Source organism: Oncorhynchus mykiss, chromosome 4, assembly GCF_057628025.1.
Source record: "Oncorhynchus mykiss isolate SJ-2025 chromosome 4, ASM5762802v1, whole genome shotgun sequence".
Lineage (NCBI taxonomy): Eukaryota > Metazoa > Chordata > Actinopteri > Salmoniformes > Salmonidae > Oncorhynchus > Oncorhynchus mykiss.
The window spans coordinates 11495001-11516811 of record NC_143025.1 but is presented as its reverse complement, the minus strand read 5'-3'; the positions used below and the strand labels follow the sequence as shown (position 1 = coordinate 11516811).

At 44.8% G+C, this 21811-nt stretch overlaps 1 protein-coding gene across 11 annotated transcripts in view; it reads left to right on the top strand.

The window, feature by feature from the left end:
- Nucleotides 1-21811, top strand: part of LOC110521284 (transcription factor SOX-6) — a 200476-nt gene that overhangs the window by 146293 nt on the left and 32372 nt on the right. For all 11 annotated transcript variants that reach the window (XM_090231108.1, XM_090231104.1, XM_090231105.1 and 8 more), the window contains 4 exons: nt 5418-5497; nt 16173-16322; nt 19078-19252; nt 21290-21480. In XM_090231108.1, coding sequence (XP_090087234.1) covers nt 5418-5497; nt 16173-16322; nt 19078-19252; nt 21290-21480 — 596 coding nt within the window. The remainder of the gene's footprint in view (nt 1-5417; nt 5498-16172; nt 16323-19077; nt 19253-21289; nt 21481-21811) is intronic.

The window sequence follows — 21811 nt, the reverse complement described above, 5'->3', positions numbered from 1 at the left end:
TTAGTAGTTAGAATTATTGCACCCGTTACTGAGATGGTTGTTCCAGTTTCAATACTTTCGGTAGTCTCATTTATCTAGTGTCCCTACCTTGGCAGTCGTTCTAAATGCAGGTTGCAGGTGATTAAAAGTTCACATTTGAAATGTATCTCCACTCTGACTGGATTCCAACAGGAATTGCATATCACTCTGCAAACCTGCATGATGTGACTTGTCCAATGTGGCCTGCAAACCATGAGTTTTAGACTTCTGTGTTGGGATTTAACTAGGCTGCCAAAGTATGGCCTTATGATATATGTCATGTATTGTCATAAAGAGTTTGTCTATGATAAAATATTCACCTAGGCAATTAGTTGGTGACGGCTACAGGACTGAAACTCATTTAATGCAACAGTCATGCGTGGTACTAGTAACTCTAAAATTCACTTGAAAGGCGCTCTGGGAAATTTGCAAATAAGGCTTTACACCCTACAGTGTTAAACAAGACACAAAACCTTTTTATAGGTAAATTTTTTTGCCACATAAAAGGAACAAACTGCTTGGTCTGTGTTGGTACCCTAAAAGGCAAATGTGGTCAAAAGTAGTGCACTACAATAGGGAATAGGGAGTCTTTCATATTTTAGGACAAAACAGTGTTGTAGTCATTTAAAAAAAAAGATTTAACCTTTATTTAACCAGGTAGGCTTCATTTACAACTGCGACCTGGCCAAGATAAAGCAAAGCAATTCGACACATACAACAACACAGAGTTACACATGGGATAAACAAAACATAGTCAATAATACAGTAGAACAAAAGAAAACAAAGACGACCAAAGGAGGAATTGACTTTGGGGGTGACCAGTGAGATATACCTGCTGGAGCGCATGCTACGGGTGGGTGCTGCTATGGTGACCAGTGAGCTGAGATAAGGTGGGGCTATAGCTAGCAGAGACTTATAGATGACCTGGAGCCAGTGGGTTTGGTGACGACTATGAAGCGATGGCCAGTCAACGAGAGCTTACAGGTTGCAGTCGTGGGTAATATTTGGGACTTTGATGACAAAATGGATGGCACTGTGATAGACTGTGTCCAATTTGATCATTCTTGTCTACGTTATGAAGTGTGTCAATTTGAGAATGTTGGAGGTTTCATATATACTGCTGTCAAAATGTTGTAAATGAACGATTCATGATTCACAAACAAATAATGTGTTGTAGAAATGAGTTTGTTTGTGAATCATTATTAGTTAATTTGCAACATTGTGACATAGTTTCAACCAAGAATTGTTAACTTCCTGGTTAGTCATTTAAGGAACAATAGATAACTAACGGTGGAATGTTGTTGTTTATGATGTTCTGAAAGCATTTCAGTTACACAGCACATCTGCAACATGGAATTTCACTCTTTAACACACTTGCTCAGACACACACACACACACACACACACACACACACACACACACACACACACACACACACACACACACACACACACACACACACATGCACTTTTGCATATATGTGCATACTTATGCATGCACTTAATGTACACAAACGTTAAGCACAGACACACACAGACTCCCTTTCTAGGCAGGAACTATAATCACCACCTGCTCTATCTTTTCTCCTCCTTTCCCACATTACATTATTTTCCCATAGTGCACTACTTTTGAACAGAGCACTATTCCCTACATAGTGCACTACTTTTGACCAGAGCCCTATCTAGGGAATAGGGCTCTGGTCAAAAGTAGTGCACCAGTCCTTGTTTTTGAGCAAGAACATAACATATCTTAATTTTTTTCAAAAAAAAATGTACTCTAAAAAAAATAAAACGATAAAATAGAGTAACAAAGTTATCCCTCTAAGAAGTATGGCTGTGGTAATGGTTATAACTTTTTTTTGGTTTGTTTACAGTATTTTTATTTTAACATTGAGGCGGACATGGAAAGCCTTTTAGGACAAACAGTGGGGTTTCTGCAGAACATTCTGGTGCTAGATTGTTAAAAGCCTGCTGGATTCATGAGTGCATCGCAATCAGGAATCTTACTGTTAGAAGTTAGAAGTCGTACTGCTCGGAGAGAGCACTGGTGCATCGACTCTGCTGGGATCCATGAGTACAGACATAACACATTAGTAACCTTTGACAAACGCTCACGCCACAATTCATTATAGGCCTGGGCGGGTTCGTCGAGAGGCTAGTAGGCTGTGGGTTTTTGTATGGAGGAAATAGACATGAGGAATACATCTACCATAACTTGTGGGTGAGAAAAACAGAGTTAATGAGTGTGAGGGACAGAGCGAGAGAACCAGAGAGTGGTTAACAGACAGAGAGACTGGAACCAGAGAGTGATAAACAGACAGAGAGACTGGAACCAGAGAGTGATAAACAGACAGAGAGACTGGAACCAGAGAGTGATAAACAGTCAGAGAGACTGGAACCAGAGAGTGATAAACAGACAGAGAGACTGGAACCAGAGAGTGATAAACAGACAGAGAGACTGGAACCAGAGAACGATAAACAGACAGAGAGACTGGAACCAGAGAGTGATAAACAGACAGAGAGACTGGAACCAGAGAACGATAAACAGACAGAGAGACTGGAACCAGAGAACGATAAACAGACAGAGAGACTGGAACCAGAGAACGATAAACAGACAGAGAGACTGGAACCAGAGAGTGATAAACAGACAGAGAGACTGAACCAGAGAACGATAAACAGACAGAGAGACTGGAAGCAACCAGAGAGTGATAAACAGACAGAGAGACTGGAACCAGAGAGTGATAAACAGACAGAAAGACTGGAACCAGAGAGTGATAAACAGACAGAGAGACTGGAACCAGAGAACAATAAACAGACAGAGAGACTGGAACCAGAGAGTGGTTAACAGACAGAGAGACTGGAACCAGAGAGTGATAAACAGACAGAGAGACTGGAACCAGAGAGTGGTTAACAGACAGAGAGACTGGAACCAGAGAGTGGTTAACAGACAGAGAGACTGGAACCAGAGAGTGATAAACAGACAGAGAGACTGGAACCAGAGGGGGGTAAACAGACAGAGAGACAAGAACCAGAGAGTGATAAACAGACAGAGAGACTGGAACCAGAGAACGATAAACAGACAGAGAGACTGGAACCAGAGAGTGATAAACAGACAGAGAGACTGGAACCAGAGAGTGATAAACAGACAGAGAGACTGGAACCAGAGAGTGATAAACAGACAGAGAGACTGGAACCAGAGAACGATAAACAGACAGAGAGACTGGAACCAGAGAGTGATAAACAGACAGAGAGACTGGAACCAGAGAACGATAAACAGACAGAGAGACTGGAACCAGAGAGTGATAAACAGACAGAGAGACTGGAACCAGAGGGGGGTAAACAGACATAGAGACTGGAACCAGAGAGTGATAAACAGACAGAGAGACTGGAACCAGAGAGTGATAAACAGACAGAGAGACTGGAACCAGAGAGTGATAAACAGACAGAGAGACTGGAACCAGAGGGGGGTAAACAGACATAGAGACTGGAACCAGAGAGTGATAAACAGACAGAGAGACTGGAACCAGAGAGTGATAAACAGACAGAGAGACTGGAACCAGAGAGTGATAAACAGTCAGAGAGACTGGAACCAGAGAGTGGTTAACAGACAGAGAGACTGGAACCAGAGAACGATAAACAGACAGAGAGACTGGAACCAGAGAGTGATAAACAGACAGAGAGACTGGAACCAGAGAGTGATAAACAGACAGAGAGACTGGAACCAGAGAACGATAAACAGACAGAGAGACTGGAACCAGAGAGTGATAAACAGACAGAGAGACTGGAACCAGAGAACGATAAACAGACAGAGAGACTGGAACCAGAGAGTGATAAACAGACAGAGAGACTGGAACCAGAGGGGGGTAAACAGACATAGAGACTGGAACCAGAGAGTGATAAACAGACAGAGAGACTGGAACCAGAGAGTGATAAACAGACAGAGAGACTGGAACCAGAGAGTGATAAACAGACAGAGAGACTGGAACCAGAGGGGGGTAAACAGACATAGAGACTGGAACCAGAGAGTGATAAACAGACAGAGAGACTGGAACCAGAGAGTGATAAACAGACAGAGAGACTGGAACCAGAGAGTGATAAACAGTCAGAGAGACTGGAACCAGAGAGTGGTTAACAGACAGAGAGACTGGAACCAGAGAACGATAAACAGACAGAGAGACTGGAACCAGAGAGTGATAAACAGACAGAGAGACTGGAACCAGAGAACGATAAACAGACAGAGAGACTGGAACCAGAGAACGATAAACAGACAGAGAGACTGGAACCAGAGAGTGATAAACAGACAGAGAGACTGGAACCAGAGAGTGATAAACAGACAGAGAGACTGGAACCAGAGAACGATAAACAGACAGAGAGACTGGAACCAGAGGGGGGTAAACAGACAGAGAGACTGGAACCAGAGAGTGATAAACAGTCAGAGAGAGTGGAACCAGAGAGTGATAAACAGACAGAGAGACTGGAACCAGAGGGGGTTAAACAGACAGAGAGACTGGAAGCAACCAGAGAGGGATAAACAGTCAGAGAGACTGGAACCAGAGGGGGTAAACAGACAGAGAGACTGGAACCAGAGAGTGATAAACAGACAGAGAGACTGGAACCAGAGAGTGGTTAACAGACAGAGAGACTGGAACCAGAGAGTGATAAACAGACAGAGAGACTGGAACCAGAGGGGGGTAAACAGACAGAGAGACTGGAAGCAACCAGAGAGGGATAAACAGTCAGAGAGACTGGAACCAGAGGGGGTAAACAGACAGAGAGACTGGAACCAGAGAGTGATAAACAGACAGAGAGACTGGAACCAGAGAGTGGTTAACAGACAGAGAGACTGGAACCAGAGAGTGATAAACAGACAGAGAGACTGGAACCAGAGAGTGATAAACAGACAGAGAGACTGGAACCAGAGGGGGGTAAACAGTCAGAGAGACTGGAACCAGAGAACGATAAACAGACAGAGAGACTGGAACCAGAGGGGGGTAAACAGTCAGAGAGACTGGAACCAGAGAGTGATAAACAGACAGAGAGACTGGAACCAGAGGGGGGTAAACAGACAGAGAGACTGGAACCAGAGAGTGATAAACAGTCAGAGAGACTGGAACCAGAGAACGATAAACAGACAGAGAGACCGGAACCAGAGAGTGATAAACAGACAGAGAGACTAGAACCGGGCGAGAGTGAGACAGAAAGAGCAAGAGTGAGCAAACAAGTATCTGGAGGGGAGGGGGGCAGGTTTACTCTTGGCGTGGTAAACTCCCTCATCTCAGCCTGGGCTATGCGTTTTTGTTGTTGTCTCTCTCCTCCTGATAGGTGATAACTATACTCCATGTCTCTCCTCCTGATACCCCATGCAGTTCATTGTATGTTTTGTTGTCTCTCTCCTGATAGGTGATAACTACCCCATGCAGTTCATTCCATCCACAATGGCAGCTGCAGCCGCGTCAGGACTGAGCCCGCTACAACTACAGGTAGGCCCATGTGCTTCTTCAGGGAAACATTTCACTTAGCTACACATCTAGGATCAGCTTCCCTACCCCAATCCTTACCTAAACCATTAGAATTGGAAATGCAAAACTGACCCAAGATCAGCGTCTAGAGGCCACTTCACCCTACATCGCCATGTGCTGCTCCACAAAGGAAAGGTACTGACATGCTAACAAGCATTTACAGTACCAGATTTAGGCCTACTAAGTATCTGCACCAAATTTGCACCAAATTTTGTTTTTTATTGTTTTTCCAGAGGAAATTTTGTCTTGAGGGTAGATCCCAATAAGACAAACGTATGATCAGAAACATGCTAGTCCACTAAGTCCTGCATGAGAGTTGTTAAACAGCCTAACCACAAAATACTAGCCCGGCATTAGCAACAATGCTAACTAACCAAGACTCCTATAGACTCCCATGTTTACCAAGCCTATAGACTCTATACCCTAGATATTGAACCCACCACTTCCCTTATCTGAAATATGTTGACTGAGTCAAACAAAGGCCATTATGATACATCTCTTTGGTGTTCCAACCCACCAGCACAACACCTGGCCTAGGCAATGTATCATATTTTTATTGGTGCTTGACACCTATGGTTAGCGAATGGCACCTATAGATAATAGTTATCATTGAACATGGCTAAAAAAGATGAGATAAAAAATGCCTCTACCCCAAAGGGCGTACCCCAATTTTACAACATTGTCGTCCACACCTCCTCTACAGCATATTGGAAAATAACAGAACGTCTCAAATTGTTATATTCGTAGGTAAACTATCACTTTCCGGCGTCAATCATTATTTCTGGTGTCGTTGCAGTCAGCTGTTAAACATAACAGCTTTGCCTCAGGTTATTCAGGCTGTAATATGGCTTCCCCTAGCAAAGCTCTCATTAAATGTTATTGACCTAACAAAGCACTGTGTGGTGCAGTTGGGAAACAGAACCTGCTGTTCAGTCAGACAGAATATCTCCACGTGTACCTTTGAAGTGATCAAAGCATCTGTACCTCACAGTGGTGTTGTGTGTGCGTGTTCATTTGTGAGGTAGAACGAAGTGGATGAATGCACCGTGTGACATGTGTAATCATTCATATTTAAACATCTCAGAGATGGAGAGAAGGAAAACCTGAATGAAAGAGGAAGATGCTCATTATACCGCTTGTTTAGAACAAAAACAAAGTGAAGGGGAATGGTTGAGATTTATAGACAGATAGGGTAAGCGTCATTGAAGGAAAGAGAAGGTTAGGAATGCTGGAAAAATGATACAAAATCATTTCCTTAGTTTGTAATGACAAAAATGACATAAGAGTTCAGTAGAATGACATACGTCTAACCTCATCTAAAGATTAAGCGTGTAGTGCTAATGTATGTGGAGGAGTGGCACTGTTATTAAGCCTTGTGGTCTCTGTGTGGCCATATGGGTTATAGTGCCACAGTACACAGTCTTCAGTTTGTCTTGACAAAAATAACGCAATCATATAGTAAAGTAGTGGCAGTAGTCTCAATGAGCATCATGGTATCCTGGCCAAATGCAGTATTATTAATAATCTCGTCTGTGTGTGGCCATTGGGTGTACGCTGTAGTGCTTTAGAAGTTCTCCCCCTCTCAGGTCAGGCTCTGCTTCATATGTACTGTAGACGAGTCAGAGTGAGACACACGGTGAGACACCCCACAAATGCTTCAGATGTGAGATGATTTCTACACAAGATGAAGATAAGGTGGAACTGGAAAATGGACAGGCATTTGTCTGCCCTAAATGCACCACCATCAAGCATCTTAGGGAAGAGATCCTCCGTCTGTTAGCTCGAATGCGAGAAAAGGAAAACCTGCTTTCTAAGTACACTGACCTTGCTGTAACACAGGCAAACCCAATCTCAACAGCAAAGCTGTTGATGAGTTGGGCAGCGTTGATCTGTTCCAATCCAACGGACAGATGTTAAGCTCAGCTCCGCGGCCCATGGGAGACTGGACACTCGCAAGGCGAAGGAGGTCGGGGAGGCAGTCTGGCCTCCCATCTATCCGAGAAGATCTGACCCAGCTATCAAACAGCTTTGCCCCGCTTGAGATGGACCTACCAGCCCCGGGAGTCAGCACGGATCCTGGGTGTATACCAACACCCGCGGCCAACCAGTGGCACCCTCCCTCATGGCCACCACAGTTCAGCAGGTCGTTTCCCCATCAGATTCCATCACTATCATCATCATTCTGAGCTGCCCTTCATAATGTTATTGAATCCCACATGAACTATGATAGACTCAATTTCGTGATGCTGGTTTATAATGTTTGGGAGCAGCTTATTGATGTCCTGATGCAGGTTTAAAATGTTTGGGAACAGCTTAGTGATGTCCTGTAACCGTGCTCCTGGATAGCACAAGGTTTTTGCTCCAGGGACTGTGACATTTCTCACCATTGAACTACCCAATACAACGGCCGAAGAATGGAATGGACAAATTTGCCCATTCCTAACCCTCACAAAATGTGTGGAACATTTCACGGGCCCACGAGGAGCAGGATAGTGTACGCCTGCAGCTCCCGACGATAGGTCCAGACCTCCCACAGCAGGCAGAGGCCAATCAGAGCCAGAGAGAGGGAAAGGAGCCGAGCTCGACGAAAAAGCCACTGTTGGAGTCAGTGTAGTTGGAGTCAGGGTAGTTGGAGTCAGCACAGCTGTGCTTAGACACAGGCAGTCCCAGCGATGAAGGCGCAGGCAGATCCGGCACCAAGGCGGCGACGCTGTTCTTCATGTTGATCTGCTCAAGAGAGATATAGTAAGGGAGATTAGAGAGATAGAAATGGAGAGGAGAGCGTAATGGAGAGTAGAGCATTTGAGCGATAGTAATGGAGAGGATAGAGAGATAGTAATAGGAGAGCGATAGGAAGGGAGTGGAGAGAGAGTAATAGAGTACAGAGATTGAGATATATTAGTGGAGAGGAGAGAGATTGAGAGATAATGGAGAGGAGAGGAGAGAGTTGGCGATAGTAGAGAGAGAGAGAGACAGTAATGGAGAGCCGATAGATTAAAAGGGAATGGAGAGAGAGTAATGGAGAGTAGTGAGATTGAGAGATAGTAATGGAGAGGAGAGAGGTAGTAATGGAGAGGAGAGAATTGAGATAGATAGATAGATAGATAGATAGATAGATAGATAGGAGAGGAGAGAATTGAGAGATAGTAATGGAGAGAGAGATAGATAGTAATGGAGAGGGAGATGAAGCGATAGTAATGGAGAGAAGACAGATTGTGATGGAGATAGAGAGAGAGTAAGGGAGAGGAGAGAGTAATGGAGAGAGAGAGTAATGGAGAGGAGAGTAATGGACAGGATAGTAATGGAGAGGAGAGGGATGGTAATGGAGAGAGGAGAATGTATCTGGTCAGGAGGGTGAGAGGGAGGGGAATACCAAATACATTACAATCCTATAAAATTATGCATCTATTTATAACACTCTAAAGATGGAAGACAGGATAGCTTGATCTCCAAATCTCTTGCATTCTACACCTTCAATTTATTTAACCTCAACACTATGTTGCCCTTACAGTATAGTCATAGGAGGGAAACTAGAATACAATGTATTGACTAAGTGTATTGGATCAATCATGACCAGCACAACAAGCGGCAGAATGTTTTAGGAGCCAGGGGCTGTGTTTCAATGGCACCGGCTCACATCAAAACTAGTGCACTATAAAGAGAATAGAATGCCATTTGGGACTTCATCGGTCAATTGTTTCCAGTCCTTATGGCCGGTGCCTGGCATCTGCAGTTCAGTTCAATTGAAGAATTACCCCCTTTGTGTCCCATTAATGAGAGTGCAATACAGTTACTTAGCAGACATTCTTGTTGTCATCACAAGACGTCGCTCACTCTTTTCCTCTCCGGCTCAATTAGCTATTTCTGTTTCATAGCTCTAAAGGTGAGGTATTGACGCAACACTGATATACGGAGAATCAAGGGTTTTCCACCACTTTGCTAAATATAGGGGTTTGCAAATTTGTTTTGCCTGTGTGATTTCATTCATTGCATGACATTTGTGTGACTTCCGAGTTTAATAGGAGAATCAAATCAAAATGTTTTGGGGCAGGCGTTAAGGAGCAGACATCTGACCCATTGAAGAGATTAGAGCATAGGCACAACTTGAGGACTAGTGATGGACATGTTCTCAATGAGACTCAGCTGTGAATCTATTAGAGGGCATTCCTATGCTATGTACAGTTCAAGTCGGAAGTTAACATACACTTAGGTTGGAGTCATTAAAACTCGTTTTTCAACCACTCCACACATTTTTTGTTAACAAACTATAGTTTTGGCAAGTCGGTTAGGACTTCTACTTTGTGCATGACACAAGTAATTTTTTGAACAATTGTTTACAGGCAGATTATTTCACTTATAATTCATTGTATCACAATTCCAGTGGGTCAGAAGTTTACATACACTAAGTTGACTGTGCCTTTAAACAGCTTTCAAAATTCCAGAAAATTATGTCATGGCTTTAGAAGCTTCTGATAGGCTAAATGGTATCATTTGAGTCAATTGGAGGTGTACCTGTGGATGTATTTCAAGGCCTCAGTGCATCTTTGCTTGACATCATGGGAAGACTTCAGAAAAAAAACTGTAGACCTCCACAAGTCTGGTTCATCCTTGGGAGCAATTTCCAAACAATAGTACGCAAGTACTGTATAAACACCATGGGACCATGCAGCCGTCATACCGCTTAGGAAGGAGACATGTTCTTTCTCCTAGAGATGAATGTACTTTGTTGCGAAAAGTGCAAATCAATCCCAGAACAACAGCAAAGGACCTTGTGAAGATGCTGGAGGAAACAGGTACAAAAGTATCTATATCCACAGTATAATGAGTCCTATATTGCCCTAAAAGCCTACTCAACGCAGAAGAAGCCACTGCTCCAAAACTGCCATAAAAAAGCCAGACTACGGTTTGCAACTGCACATGGGGACAAAGATCGTACTTTGCTGCTGGAGCGACTGGTGCACTTCACAAAACAGATGGCATCATGAGGATGGAAATGTATGTTGATATATTGAAGCAACATCTCAAGACATCAGTCAGATAGTTAAAGCTTGGTCGGAAATTGGTCTTCCAAATGAACAATGACCCCTAGCATACTTTAAAAGTTGTGGCAAAATGGGTTAAGCACAACAAAGTCAAGGCATCGGAGTGGCCATCACAAAGCCCTGACCTCAATCTCATAGAAAATCTGTGGGCAGAACTGAAAAAAGCGTGTGCGAGTAAGGAGGCCTACAAACCTGACTCAGTTACACCAGCTCTGTCAGGAAGAATAAGGGAAAATTCACCCAACTTATTGTGGGAAGCTTGTGGAAGGCTACCCGAAACGTTTGACCCAAGTGAAATAATTTTAAGCCAATGCTACCAAGTACTAGTTGAGTGTCTGTAAATGTCTGACCCACTGGGAATGTGATGAAAGAAATAAAAGCTGAAATAAATCATTCTCTCTAATATTATTCTGAAATTTCATATTCTTAAAATAAAGTGGTGATCCTAACTGACCTAAGACAGGGAATTTCTACTAGGATTAAATGTCAGGAATTGTGAAAAACTGAGTTTAAATGTATTTGGCTAAGGTGTATGTAAACTTCCGACTTCAACTGTATATGTCCAGTCGTGGCCAAAGGTTTTGAGAATGACACAAATATACATTTTCACAAAGTCTGCTGCCTCTGTTTGTATGGTGGCAATTTGCATATACTCCAGAATGTTATGAAGAGTAATCAGATGAATTGCAATTAATTGCAAAGTCCCTCTTTGCCATGCAAATGAACTGAATCCCCCCCAAAACATTTCCACTGCATTTCAGCCCTGCCACAAAAGGACCAGCTGACATCATGTCAGTGATTCTCTCGTTGACACAGCTGTGAGTGTTGACGAGGACAAGGCTGGAGATCAATCTGTCATGCTGATTGAGTTCAAATAACAGACTGGAAGCTTCAAAAGGAGGGTGGTGCGTGGAATCATTGTTCTTCCTCTGTCAACCATGGTTACCCACAAGGAAACATGTGCCGTCATCATTGCTTTGCACAAAAAGGGCTTCCCAGGCAAGGATATTGCTGCCAGTAACATTGCACCTAAATCAACCATTTATCGGATCATCAAGAACTTCAAGGAGAGCGGTTCAATTGTTGTGAAGAAGGCTTCAGTGCGCCCAAGAAAGTCCAGCAAGCGCCAGGACCGTCTCCTAAAGTTGATTCAGCTGCAGGATTGGGGCACCACCAGTACAGAGCTTGCTCAGGAATGGCAGCAGGCAGGTGTGGGTGCATCTGCACGCACAGTGAGGCGAAGACTTTTGGAGGATGGCCTGGTGTCAAGAACGGCAGAAAAGAAGCCACTTCTCTTCAGGAAAAACATCGGGGGACATAATGATATTCTGCAACAGGTACAGGGGACTGCTGACAACTGGGGTAAAGTAATTTTCTCTGATGAATCCCCTTTCCAATTGTTTGGGGCATCCGGAAAAAAAGCTTGTCCAGAGAAGACAAGGTGAATGCTACCATCAGTCCTGTGTCATGCCAACAGTAAAGCACCCTGAGACCATTCATGTGTGGGGTTGCTTCTCTTTTGCCATAAGGCAAAAGTGATAACTAAGTGGCTCGGGGAACAAAACATTGATATTTTGGGTCCTTGCCCAGGAAACTCCTCAGACCTTAATCCCATTGAGAACTTGTGGTCAATCCTCAAGAGGCGGGTGGACAAACAAAAACCCACACATTCTGACAAACTCCAAGCATTGATTATGCAAGAATGGGCTGCCATCAGTCAGGATGTGGCCCAGAAGTTGATTGACAGCATACCAGGGTGGATTGCAAAGGTCTTGAAAAAGAAGGGTCAACACTGCAAATATTGACTCTTTGCATCAACTTCATGTAATTGTCAATAAAAGACTTGAAATGCTTGTAATTATACTTAAGTATTCCATAGTAACATCTGACAAAAATATCTAATGACACTGATGCACGAAACTTTGTGAAAATTAATATTTGTTTCATTCTCAAAACTTTTGGCCACGACTGTATGTATAAACTCAGCAAAAAAAGAATTGTCCCTTTTTCAGGTCCCTGTCTTTCAAAGATATTTCGTAAAAATCCAAATAACTTCACAGATCTTCATTGTAAAGGGTTTAAACACTGTTTCCCATGCTTGTTCAATGAACCATAAGCAATTAATGAACATGCACCTGTGGAATGGTTGTAAGACACTAACAGCTTACAGACGGTAGGCAATTAAGGTCACAGTTATGAAAACTTAGGACACTAAAAAGGCCCTTCTACTGACTCTGAAAAACACCACAAGAAAGATGCCCATGGTCCCTGCTCATCTAGGTGAACATACAGATGTGCAGATGTGGCCAGGGCAATGAATTGCAATGTTCGTACTGTGAGATGCCTAAGGGAGACATGATGGACAGCTGATCGTCCTCGCTGTGGCAGACCACGTGTAACAACATCTGCACAGGATCGGTACATCACACCTGCGGGACAGTTACAGGATGGCAACAACAACTGCCTGAGTTACACCAGGAACACACAATCCCTCCATCAGTGCTCAGACTGTCCGCAAAAGGCTGAGAGAGGCTGGACTGAGGACTTGTAGGCCTGTTGTAAGGCAGGTCACTCACCAGACATCACCGGCAACAACATCGCCTATGGGCACCAACCCACCGTCGCTGGACCAGACAGGACTGGCAAAAAGTGCTCTTCACTGACGAGTCGCGGTATTGTCTCACCAGGGGTGATGGTCGGATTTGCGTTTATCGTTGAAGGAATAAGCGGTACTCCGAGGCCTGTAATCTGGAGTGGGATCGATTTGGACGTGGAGGGTCCATCATGGTTTTTGGCGGTGTGTCACAGCATCATCGAACTGCACTTGTTGTCATTGCAGGAAATCTCAATGCTGTGCGTTACAGGGAAGACATCCTCCTCCCTCGTGTGGTACCCTTCCTGCAGGCTGTTGACAGTGAGAGGACGTTTCTTTTTTTTGCTGTGTTTATATATACAGACACGCTTACTGTGACTTTTACACATATGTACGTTTACACACGCACACGAACTTGTGTGAGCACGCACGCACGCAAACACACACATACATAAGAATACACACACACACACACACACACACACACACACACACACACACACACACACACACACACACACACACACACACACACACCAGAAGTTGTTAATTTAGCCTTTTCTTAGTAAGCGTCAGGCAGTCAGTCCCTTCTTCTGGGACTTCTGCTAACCTGCTGAAAAATTCCAACCCCCATGTGTTTTCCTGATACTGAGATCAATAGAAAGCCGAGGCTAAAAGAAGCTAGCCAAGGGGATTGTACCAGTCCCGCTAGGGGCAGGTATAGAATCCATGTTAACTTATTCATTATGATCTTAAAGCCCATAATGATCCTAGATCAGCACTCCTACTCAGCCCCCTATAAAGTACATCATACCTTTCTCTTAGCATATTATTGTGCTAACATGGCTATCAAAACCAGCACTGATGGAGGAAAATTACAGACTAATCATTTAGTTTCAGTCAAATTAGCACTAACAGCCAGAGCCCCCGTCCAATAGAGAGTTTTGTTTTTAAAGACTGTTTGTCAATTTGTAATTTAAAAAAAATCACTGCATTATCTTCCCTCAGGGTTTACTGAACAGCGAGAGGTCAGATTGCCGTTGTTTACGTTGCACATTGGCTTCTAGCCGGCCATCGATCCCTCAGGTTTTTGGGCGGAAAAGGGAGAAAAAGGCCTGTCTTCAATGCTTTTGTTTGTTTGACTTTAAAAAGCATTATGCCAGTTGGCAAGGTCAAGGTCAAGTAAACAATAATGAAATGATACATTTCCAAGGCTCAATGGGGCTAAAAATGACTGTGGCAGTCTTTTACTAGGTTACTAGAAAGGTGCACCGTTTGACTCCCTATTTACATTTGACTGGTTGCTTTTTGTCAGCTCTCTGTGCAAAGCTCTTGTCTGATGTTATTTTGGCAGCCATATTGAAACGGGGGGCTATCTCTGTTTTAGTTTGTGTGGGGGTATGAATGTGAATGTTTGTTTGAAGTTTGTGTGAGTGTGCTTGGGTATAGGGGCCCATAGCTCAGTCTACCAGTGTCTAACTGTCTAAATCATTCCCATACATAATCCTTACTCAGTAGAGAGAGACAGTGTGTGTGTTTGTACGTGTGCTTGGGCCTCGGAGACATTCAAGGTGTATACCTCAGCTCTCCTCTTCTCCGCAGTTGTATGAACAACAGCCATCACCGCAGCAAGTTACTCTTGTGGTCGTGAATGATAGACGCGCGAGGCCCTACCAGTCATTTAAAGCACATTCTTGAGCGGATCTCATATCGCCAGAGGTTGGCCCGGGCACTCCTCATATTCGCCAAGGAAAATAAGCACCGTGACACCAGGGCTTTGTTTCATCGCGGCGAGGGCCCCTTCTGTTTGTGTTTAATATTGGCTCGAGAGAGAGAGAGAGGCTATCCAACTCGCTGCCTAAACCACAGAATGAGACGGCGCAGCCTTCCTCCCGTCTGCTCTGCTTCTCGTGTGTCTGCCACCCTCCTCCACGGACCTCAGAGTCCTCATGAGGCCTAGCGGTTAGACTGAGAGGAAATCAGATCTCACAACACTGGGGCAATGATACAATGGGGAGAGAGGGAGAGGGGAAGAGAGGAGAGGGGAAGGGGAGAGAGGGAGAGGGGAAGAGAGGAGAGGACAAGGGGAGAGAGGGAGAGGGGAAGAGAGGGGAAAGAGAGGAGAGGACAAGGGGAGAGAGAGCTTGAGGTCAGAGGAGAGGAGAGGAGATGGGGGGGAGATGAGGGAGAGGAGAGAAGAGTGGAGAACGGTGAGAGAGGATACAGGAGAGGAGAAGATAAAAGAAGAGTGTAGAAATTGAGATATTAGAGGAGAGGAGGAGGAAGAGAGGCAGGCCAAGTCTTACTGAACACAAGCCATGTCTGGGTGGTTTTCATGCAGGATTGGGGCTTTGATATGTTGTCAAGTCCTCAAACGGAGGTTGACAGTGGTTTCAGGCAGTGGTCAGAGCTTTGATTCAGACTGCTGGACCTCAGACAGAGACTGTGTTTCACTTTTCTAGATTGGGTTGTTTAATATTTACTAAGTGTCTTGGACTGGCTGAAGCTTTGTAGGATTTCTCTGAAATTGAGGTTTATTCTCCATTAATTCTTTGAAAGAGTTAAAAAATATATTTCTCTGAAACTTTACTCTGACATTTAACTTGAAGCATTTCTCTGACTTGAAGTTTTGAGGAACACTCAAAACCTCAAACTGGATCCAAGCATTGATATCAATCGATGAGCAAGCCACTCTGAACACCACCATCTGTTGAATGAATCGGAATTGTAGATAGATTGGCGATGGTTTGAGTTAAATATGTTTTCTCTAGATCTGAACCTTGACAAACAAACACATGCCTCCACCAATGCTCATAGTTGTGGGTGTCTTTTTCATTTTAGCTTTAAGTCACAACCAGCCATAGACAGGGCCTCTGTGTTTTTTCTCTGAAGTGCGTGTGGGCGTGTGACACACAGCGAGGGAGGTGGGAACTAAGCCAGCTCTAGCGGCTGGCTGCTGATGTTAATAGCTTGTCAGTTTCCCTATTTCCTCTCATTGCAGCAGCTGTACGCCGCCCAGCTGGCCAGCATGCAGATCTCACCTGGAGCCAAAATGGCCTCACTGCCACAGCCTCCCAACTCCTCAGACCCCCTATCGCCCCCCGGCTTGAAGAGTGAGAAGAGAGTGTTGAGTCCTGTCACTCATGTTAAGGTGAGCCTTCTCTTTATGATTGACTCTGTGTGTTTGTGTTTTGGACCTTGGTTACACAGTATATAACTCACTGACTGAATAAATGATTCAAGTGAAAGGGAATGACCACACACGTGTGTACACACACACACACACACACACACACACTCACACACACACATACACACTCACACACACACACACACACACACACACACACACACACACACACACACACACACACACACACACACACACACACACACTCACACACACTCACACACACACACACACACACACACACACACACACACACACACACACACACTCACACACACTCACACACACACACACACACACACACACACACACACACACACACACACACACTCACACACACACACACACACACGCACACACACACACACACACACACACACACACACACACACACACACACACACACATTGGCGATGGCTGCTGTTTGGCATGGGCCCAGACCTCTTTACTGGAGTGAGCTCGAGAGCACACGCCTCATCTTGACTCGACGAGGCAATAATGGGAGCCATGTGTCTATGTGGGGTCGCTGCAACCAGCATCACAATAGACTGGAGTCAGAACTCACCACATCTCCACAATACTGCTCAACCAGCATCACAATAGACTGGAGTCAGAACTCACCACAGCTACACAATACTGCTCAACCAGCATCACAATAGACTGGAGTCAGAACTCACCACAGCTACACAATACTGCTCAACCAGCATCACAATAGACTGGAGTCAGAACTCACCACATCTCCACAATACTGCTCAACCACCATCACAATAGACTGGAGTCAGAACTCACCACAGCTACACAATACTGCTCAACCAGCATCGCAATAGACTGGAGTCAGAACTCACCACAGCTCCACAATACTGCTCAACCAGCATCACAATAGACTAGAGTCAGAACTCACCACAGCTACACAATACTGCTCAACCAGCATCACAATAGACTGGAGTCAGAACTCACCACATCTCCACAATACTGCTCAACCAGCATCACAATAGACTGGAGTCAGAACTCACCACATCTCCACAATACTGCTCAACCACCATCACAATAGACTGGAGTCAGAACTCACCACAGCTACACAATACTGCTCAACCACCATCACAATAGACTGGAGTCAGAACTCACCACAGCTACACAATACTGCTCAACCACCATCACAATAGACTGGAGTCAGAACTCACCACAGCTACACAATACTGCTCAACCAGCATCACAATAGACTGGAGTCAGAACTCACCAGAGCTCCACAATACTGCTCAACCAGCATCACAATAGACTGAAGTCAGAACTCACCACAGCTGCAACCAGCATCACAATAGACTGGAGTCAGAACTAACCAAAGCTGCAACCAGCATCACAATAGACTGGAGTCAGAACTCACCACCACTGCAACCAGCATCACAATAGACTAGAGTCAGAACTCACCACAGCTCTACAATACTGCTCAACCAGCATCACAATAGACTGGAGTCAGAACTCACCACAGCTCTACAGTAGTACTCTTCCCTTGAAACTTCAAACTTCCACCCTGAAACGTCCACCTTCCCCAACCCCTTTCCACTCTCTCTACCCTCCACACTGGCATCCCAATGTCCTCCCAGCCTCCCAAATCATGTTCTTTCTCCTCTCCCCAAGACTGGTTCCAAATTAAACCCATGTTTGTTAGCGTTCCCTTTCACGACTTAGTCAGGTGTCGACGAATTCTCTTCCAGTTTCTATCCCCTTCCAGGGATTCCTCACAAACTCAATGTGAGGCGATGTGGTCATGAACCTTTGATTAGGAAAGAGAGGAGGAGACGAGACGGCAAAAGTTTTTGTAGATCAAATGTATTTATAAATGGCCACAACTTGAGAGCGGGATAATTGAGTGAATACATTTTTTAGGCAGCAATCTGAGGGTCAAAGCCTTATTTTTCCCAGCTTCTGAATAATGTGCGGTCTCAACACGGTGCCCTGGGGAACACGACCAAAGTATTAAAGCAATATTGCACTCTCAAACACATCATTCACACTGGTCTACACTGAGTATAACTAAACACAACTTTTCTGTCTGCTTCAAATGTTTTTATTCTGTCAGTCTGAACTCCCAGACAGACATGCTTCAACATAATTCAGAGGCTCAGTTGAATAGAGGAGTCAGGTTGAATCAGGACGACAGACTCTTCAGTCAGTTGGATAGAGAAATTATCCTCCTCAGCTTCAGATTGTGCTTATGTGCCATACAGAGGGTGAATGGGCAAGACACAAGATTTAAGTGCCTTTGAACAGGGTATGGTAGTACACCGGTTTGTGTCAAGAACTGCAAAGCTGCTGGGTTTTTCATGCTCAACAATTTCCTGTGTGTATCAAGAATAGTCCACCACCCAAATGATTTCCAGCCAACTTGACACAGCTGTGGGAAGCATTGGGGTCAACGTGGGCCAGAATCCCTGCAGAACACATTCGACACCTTGTGTCCATAACCCAATGAATTGAGGCTGTTCTGAGGGCAAAAGGGGGTGCAACTCAATATTAGGAAGGTGTGGCTAATGTTTAGTACACTCAGTGTATACACACTTCAACTGACAACTACATTTTCACCAGGTCTTCACATGAAGCAGTCTGTCATAATGCCATCATAACAACGTCAAAATAATTGTTTGCCCATTTAACAGGTCAATGGTGTTTTCAGCTTTTTCTTACCCCTGTGCCTGCTCTTTCTCCTCGTCTTCCACAGGAGGAAGGGTCGACGCAGCCCCTGAACCTCTCAGCCCGATCCAAGACTGGCGAGCCCCACCGCTCCCCGTCCTCGCCCTCACACACCCTGTTCCCCAGCAACAAGACCAGCCCCATCACCATGGGGAAGGGGCGCATCCCTAGCCCTCTCTCCAACATGGGCAGAGGCTCACTGGGTGAGTGCAGTGAACACACACACATGCCTGCGCACACACTCACAGGTACAAATAAACAAAATGCACGCAAACACCTTCACATTGCACACAAACATTCCTAGCATCTACCTCCAGTTCAAGTCAACCCCAAAGGAGATCTAGTTTTTTTATATTTTTTTACGAGTGCCCAAAGCCCTGTATTTAGTACCAATGAAAACCCAGGCAGCGGAACCAGTGAAACCCAGCACACGTTATTTGGTTTAAAGAGATCTCTCACATCATTGTCTGCCCTGGACCATAAACCTTAGTTCTCTACCTCTGCTATCTGTGATTAAACCCAATCTAAATCATTGCCTTACACCAAAACAATTTTGTTAGCTCCTCTAGAGTGTCTTTGAGGACGTACCACTTCACGTGTGTTCCTTCCTGTGTGCTATATTATGCCTTTTTTTAACAGCCACCCAAGCATACAGTACTTCCTCTTCATCTGATAATTAGACAAGGAAGGTAGAGGAAAGTTTGTTCTCCCGGAGGGGAACATTGGGTAGAGAAACTGCCGTTGGAAAAATGTAATTTACAGATGAGTCTTTCATTGTCTAACCACAAATAAAGGCGTCACCCCTACCCCCTAGGCACCTGTGTAGATCTCAATGAGCTGGAGATCTAAAAGCAATATGGTAACAACTCCACCTTTTTTCTATGTTGCTTATACCTGGTCAATCCTCTCAGCTCTACGTATGTCTAGAGAGGAGGAACCAATCCTCTCAGCTCTACGTATGTCTAGAGAGGAGGAACCAATCCTCTCAGCTCTACGTATGTCTAGAGAGGAGGAACCGATACTCTCAGCTCTACGTATGTCTAGAGGGGAGGAACCAATACTCTCAGCTCTACGTATGTCTAGAGAGGAGGAACCAATCCTCTCAGCTCTACGTATGTCTAGAGAGGAGGTACCAATCCTCTCAGCTCTACGTATGTCTAGAGAGGACGATCCAATCCTCTCAGCTCTACGTATGTCTAGAGAGGAGGAACCGATACTCTCAGCTCTACGTATGTCTAGAGAGGAGGAACCGATCCTCGCAGCTCTACGTATGCCTAGAGAGTAGGAACCAATTCTCTCAGCTCTACGTATGTCTAGAGAGGAGGAACCAATCATCTCAGCTCTACGTATGTCTAGAGAGTAGGATCCAATCCTCTCAGCTCTACACATGTCTAAATAGTAGGAACCAATCATCTCAGCTCTACGTATGTCTAGAGAGGAGGTACCAATCCTCTCAGCTCTACGTATGTCTAGAGAGGAGGAACCAATCCTCTCAGCTCTACGTATGTCTAGAGCGGAGGAACCAATACTCTCAGCTCTACGTATGTCTAGAGAGGAGGAACCAATACTCTCAGCTCTACGTATGTCTAGAGAGGAGGAACCAATACTCTCAGCTCTACACATGTCTAGAGAGGAGGTACCAATACTCTCAGCTCTACGTATGTCTAGAGAGGAGGAACCAATACTCTCAGCTCTACGTATGTCTAGAGAGGAGGTACCAATCCTCTCAGCTCTACGTATGTCTAGAGAGGAGGATCCAATACTCTCAGCTCTACACATGTCTAGAGAGTAGGAACCAATCCTCTCACCTCTACACATGTCTAGAGAGGAGGAACCAATCCTCTCAGCTCTACACATGTCTAGAGAGGAGGAACCAATCCTCTCAGCTCTACACATGTCTAGAGAGGAGGAACCAATCCTCTCAGCTCTACACATGTCTAGAGAGGAGGATCCAATCCTCTCAGCTCTACGTATGTCTAGAGAGGAGGAACCAATACACTCAGCTCTACGTATGTCTAGAGAGGAGGATCCAATCCTCTCAGCTCTACACATGTCTAGAGAGGAGGAACCAATCCTCTCAACTCTACACATGTCTAGAGAGGAGGAGCTAGTGGTCCATTTGGAATCAGTCGTTTGTCAAGATCTTTTCCTGTGAAGTCACGTACAGCAACAATGTTGATTGGTCTACGGCTGTGCCCGTCAACAGTCAGACACTGACGGCCGATGCTTTCTACCCACAGACATCCTATCCAGCCTGAACTCCACAGCGTTGTTTGGGGACCAGGACGCGGTGATGAAGGCTATCCAGGAGGCGAGGAAGATGAGGGAGCAGATCCAGAGAGAACAGCTTCATCATCATCAGCAGCAGCAGCAGAGCCTGGAGGCCAAGCTCACAGCCCTGAGCGGCATGAGCCTCAGCAATGGCAACAAGGTGATAGTCACGGCGCACATAAAGATGCACCCACACACATGAACGCATGCACAAACTCACACTCAAACATGCATACACACACATATACACATGCACATGTGTGTTTATGCATCTAATACTAAAATCATTGTATTTAGTTTAATAAACATTCTATGACCTTAACCTCAAATGGAGTTGTACATAAAGACCATTGAGAAAGTTGAGGAAGCTAAACTCCAAGGTAACACATTGGACCGTCAATTATCAGGCCGTCATTGTAAATAAGAATGTGTTCTTAATTAACCGACTTGCCGAGTTAAATAAATAAATAGTGAAGATGGGGAGAAATACA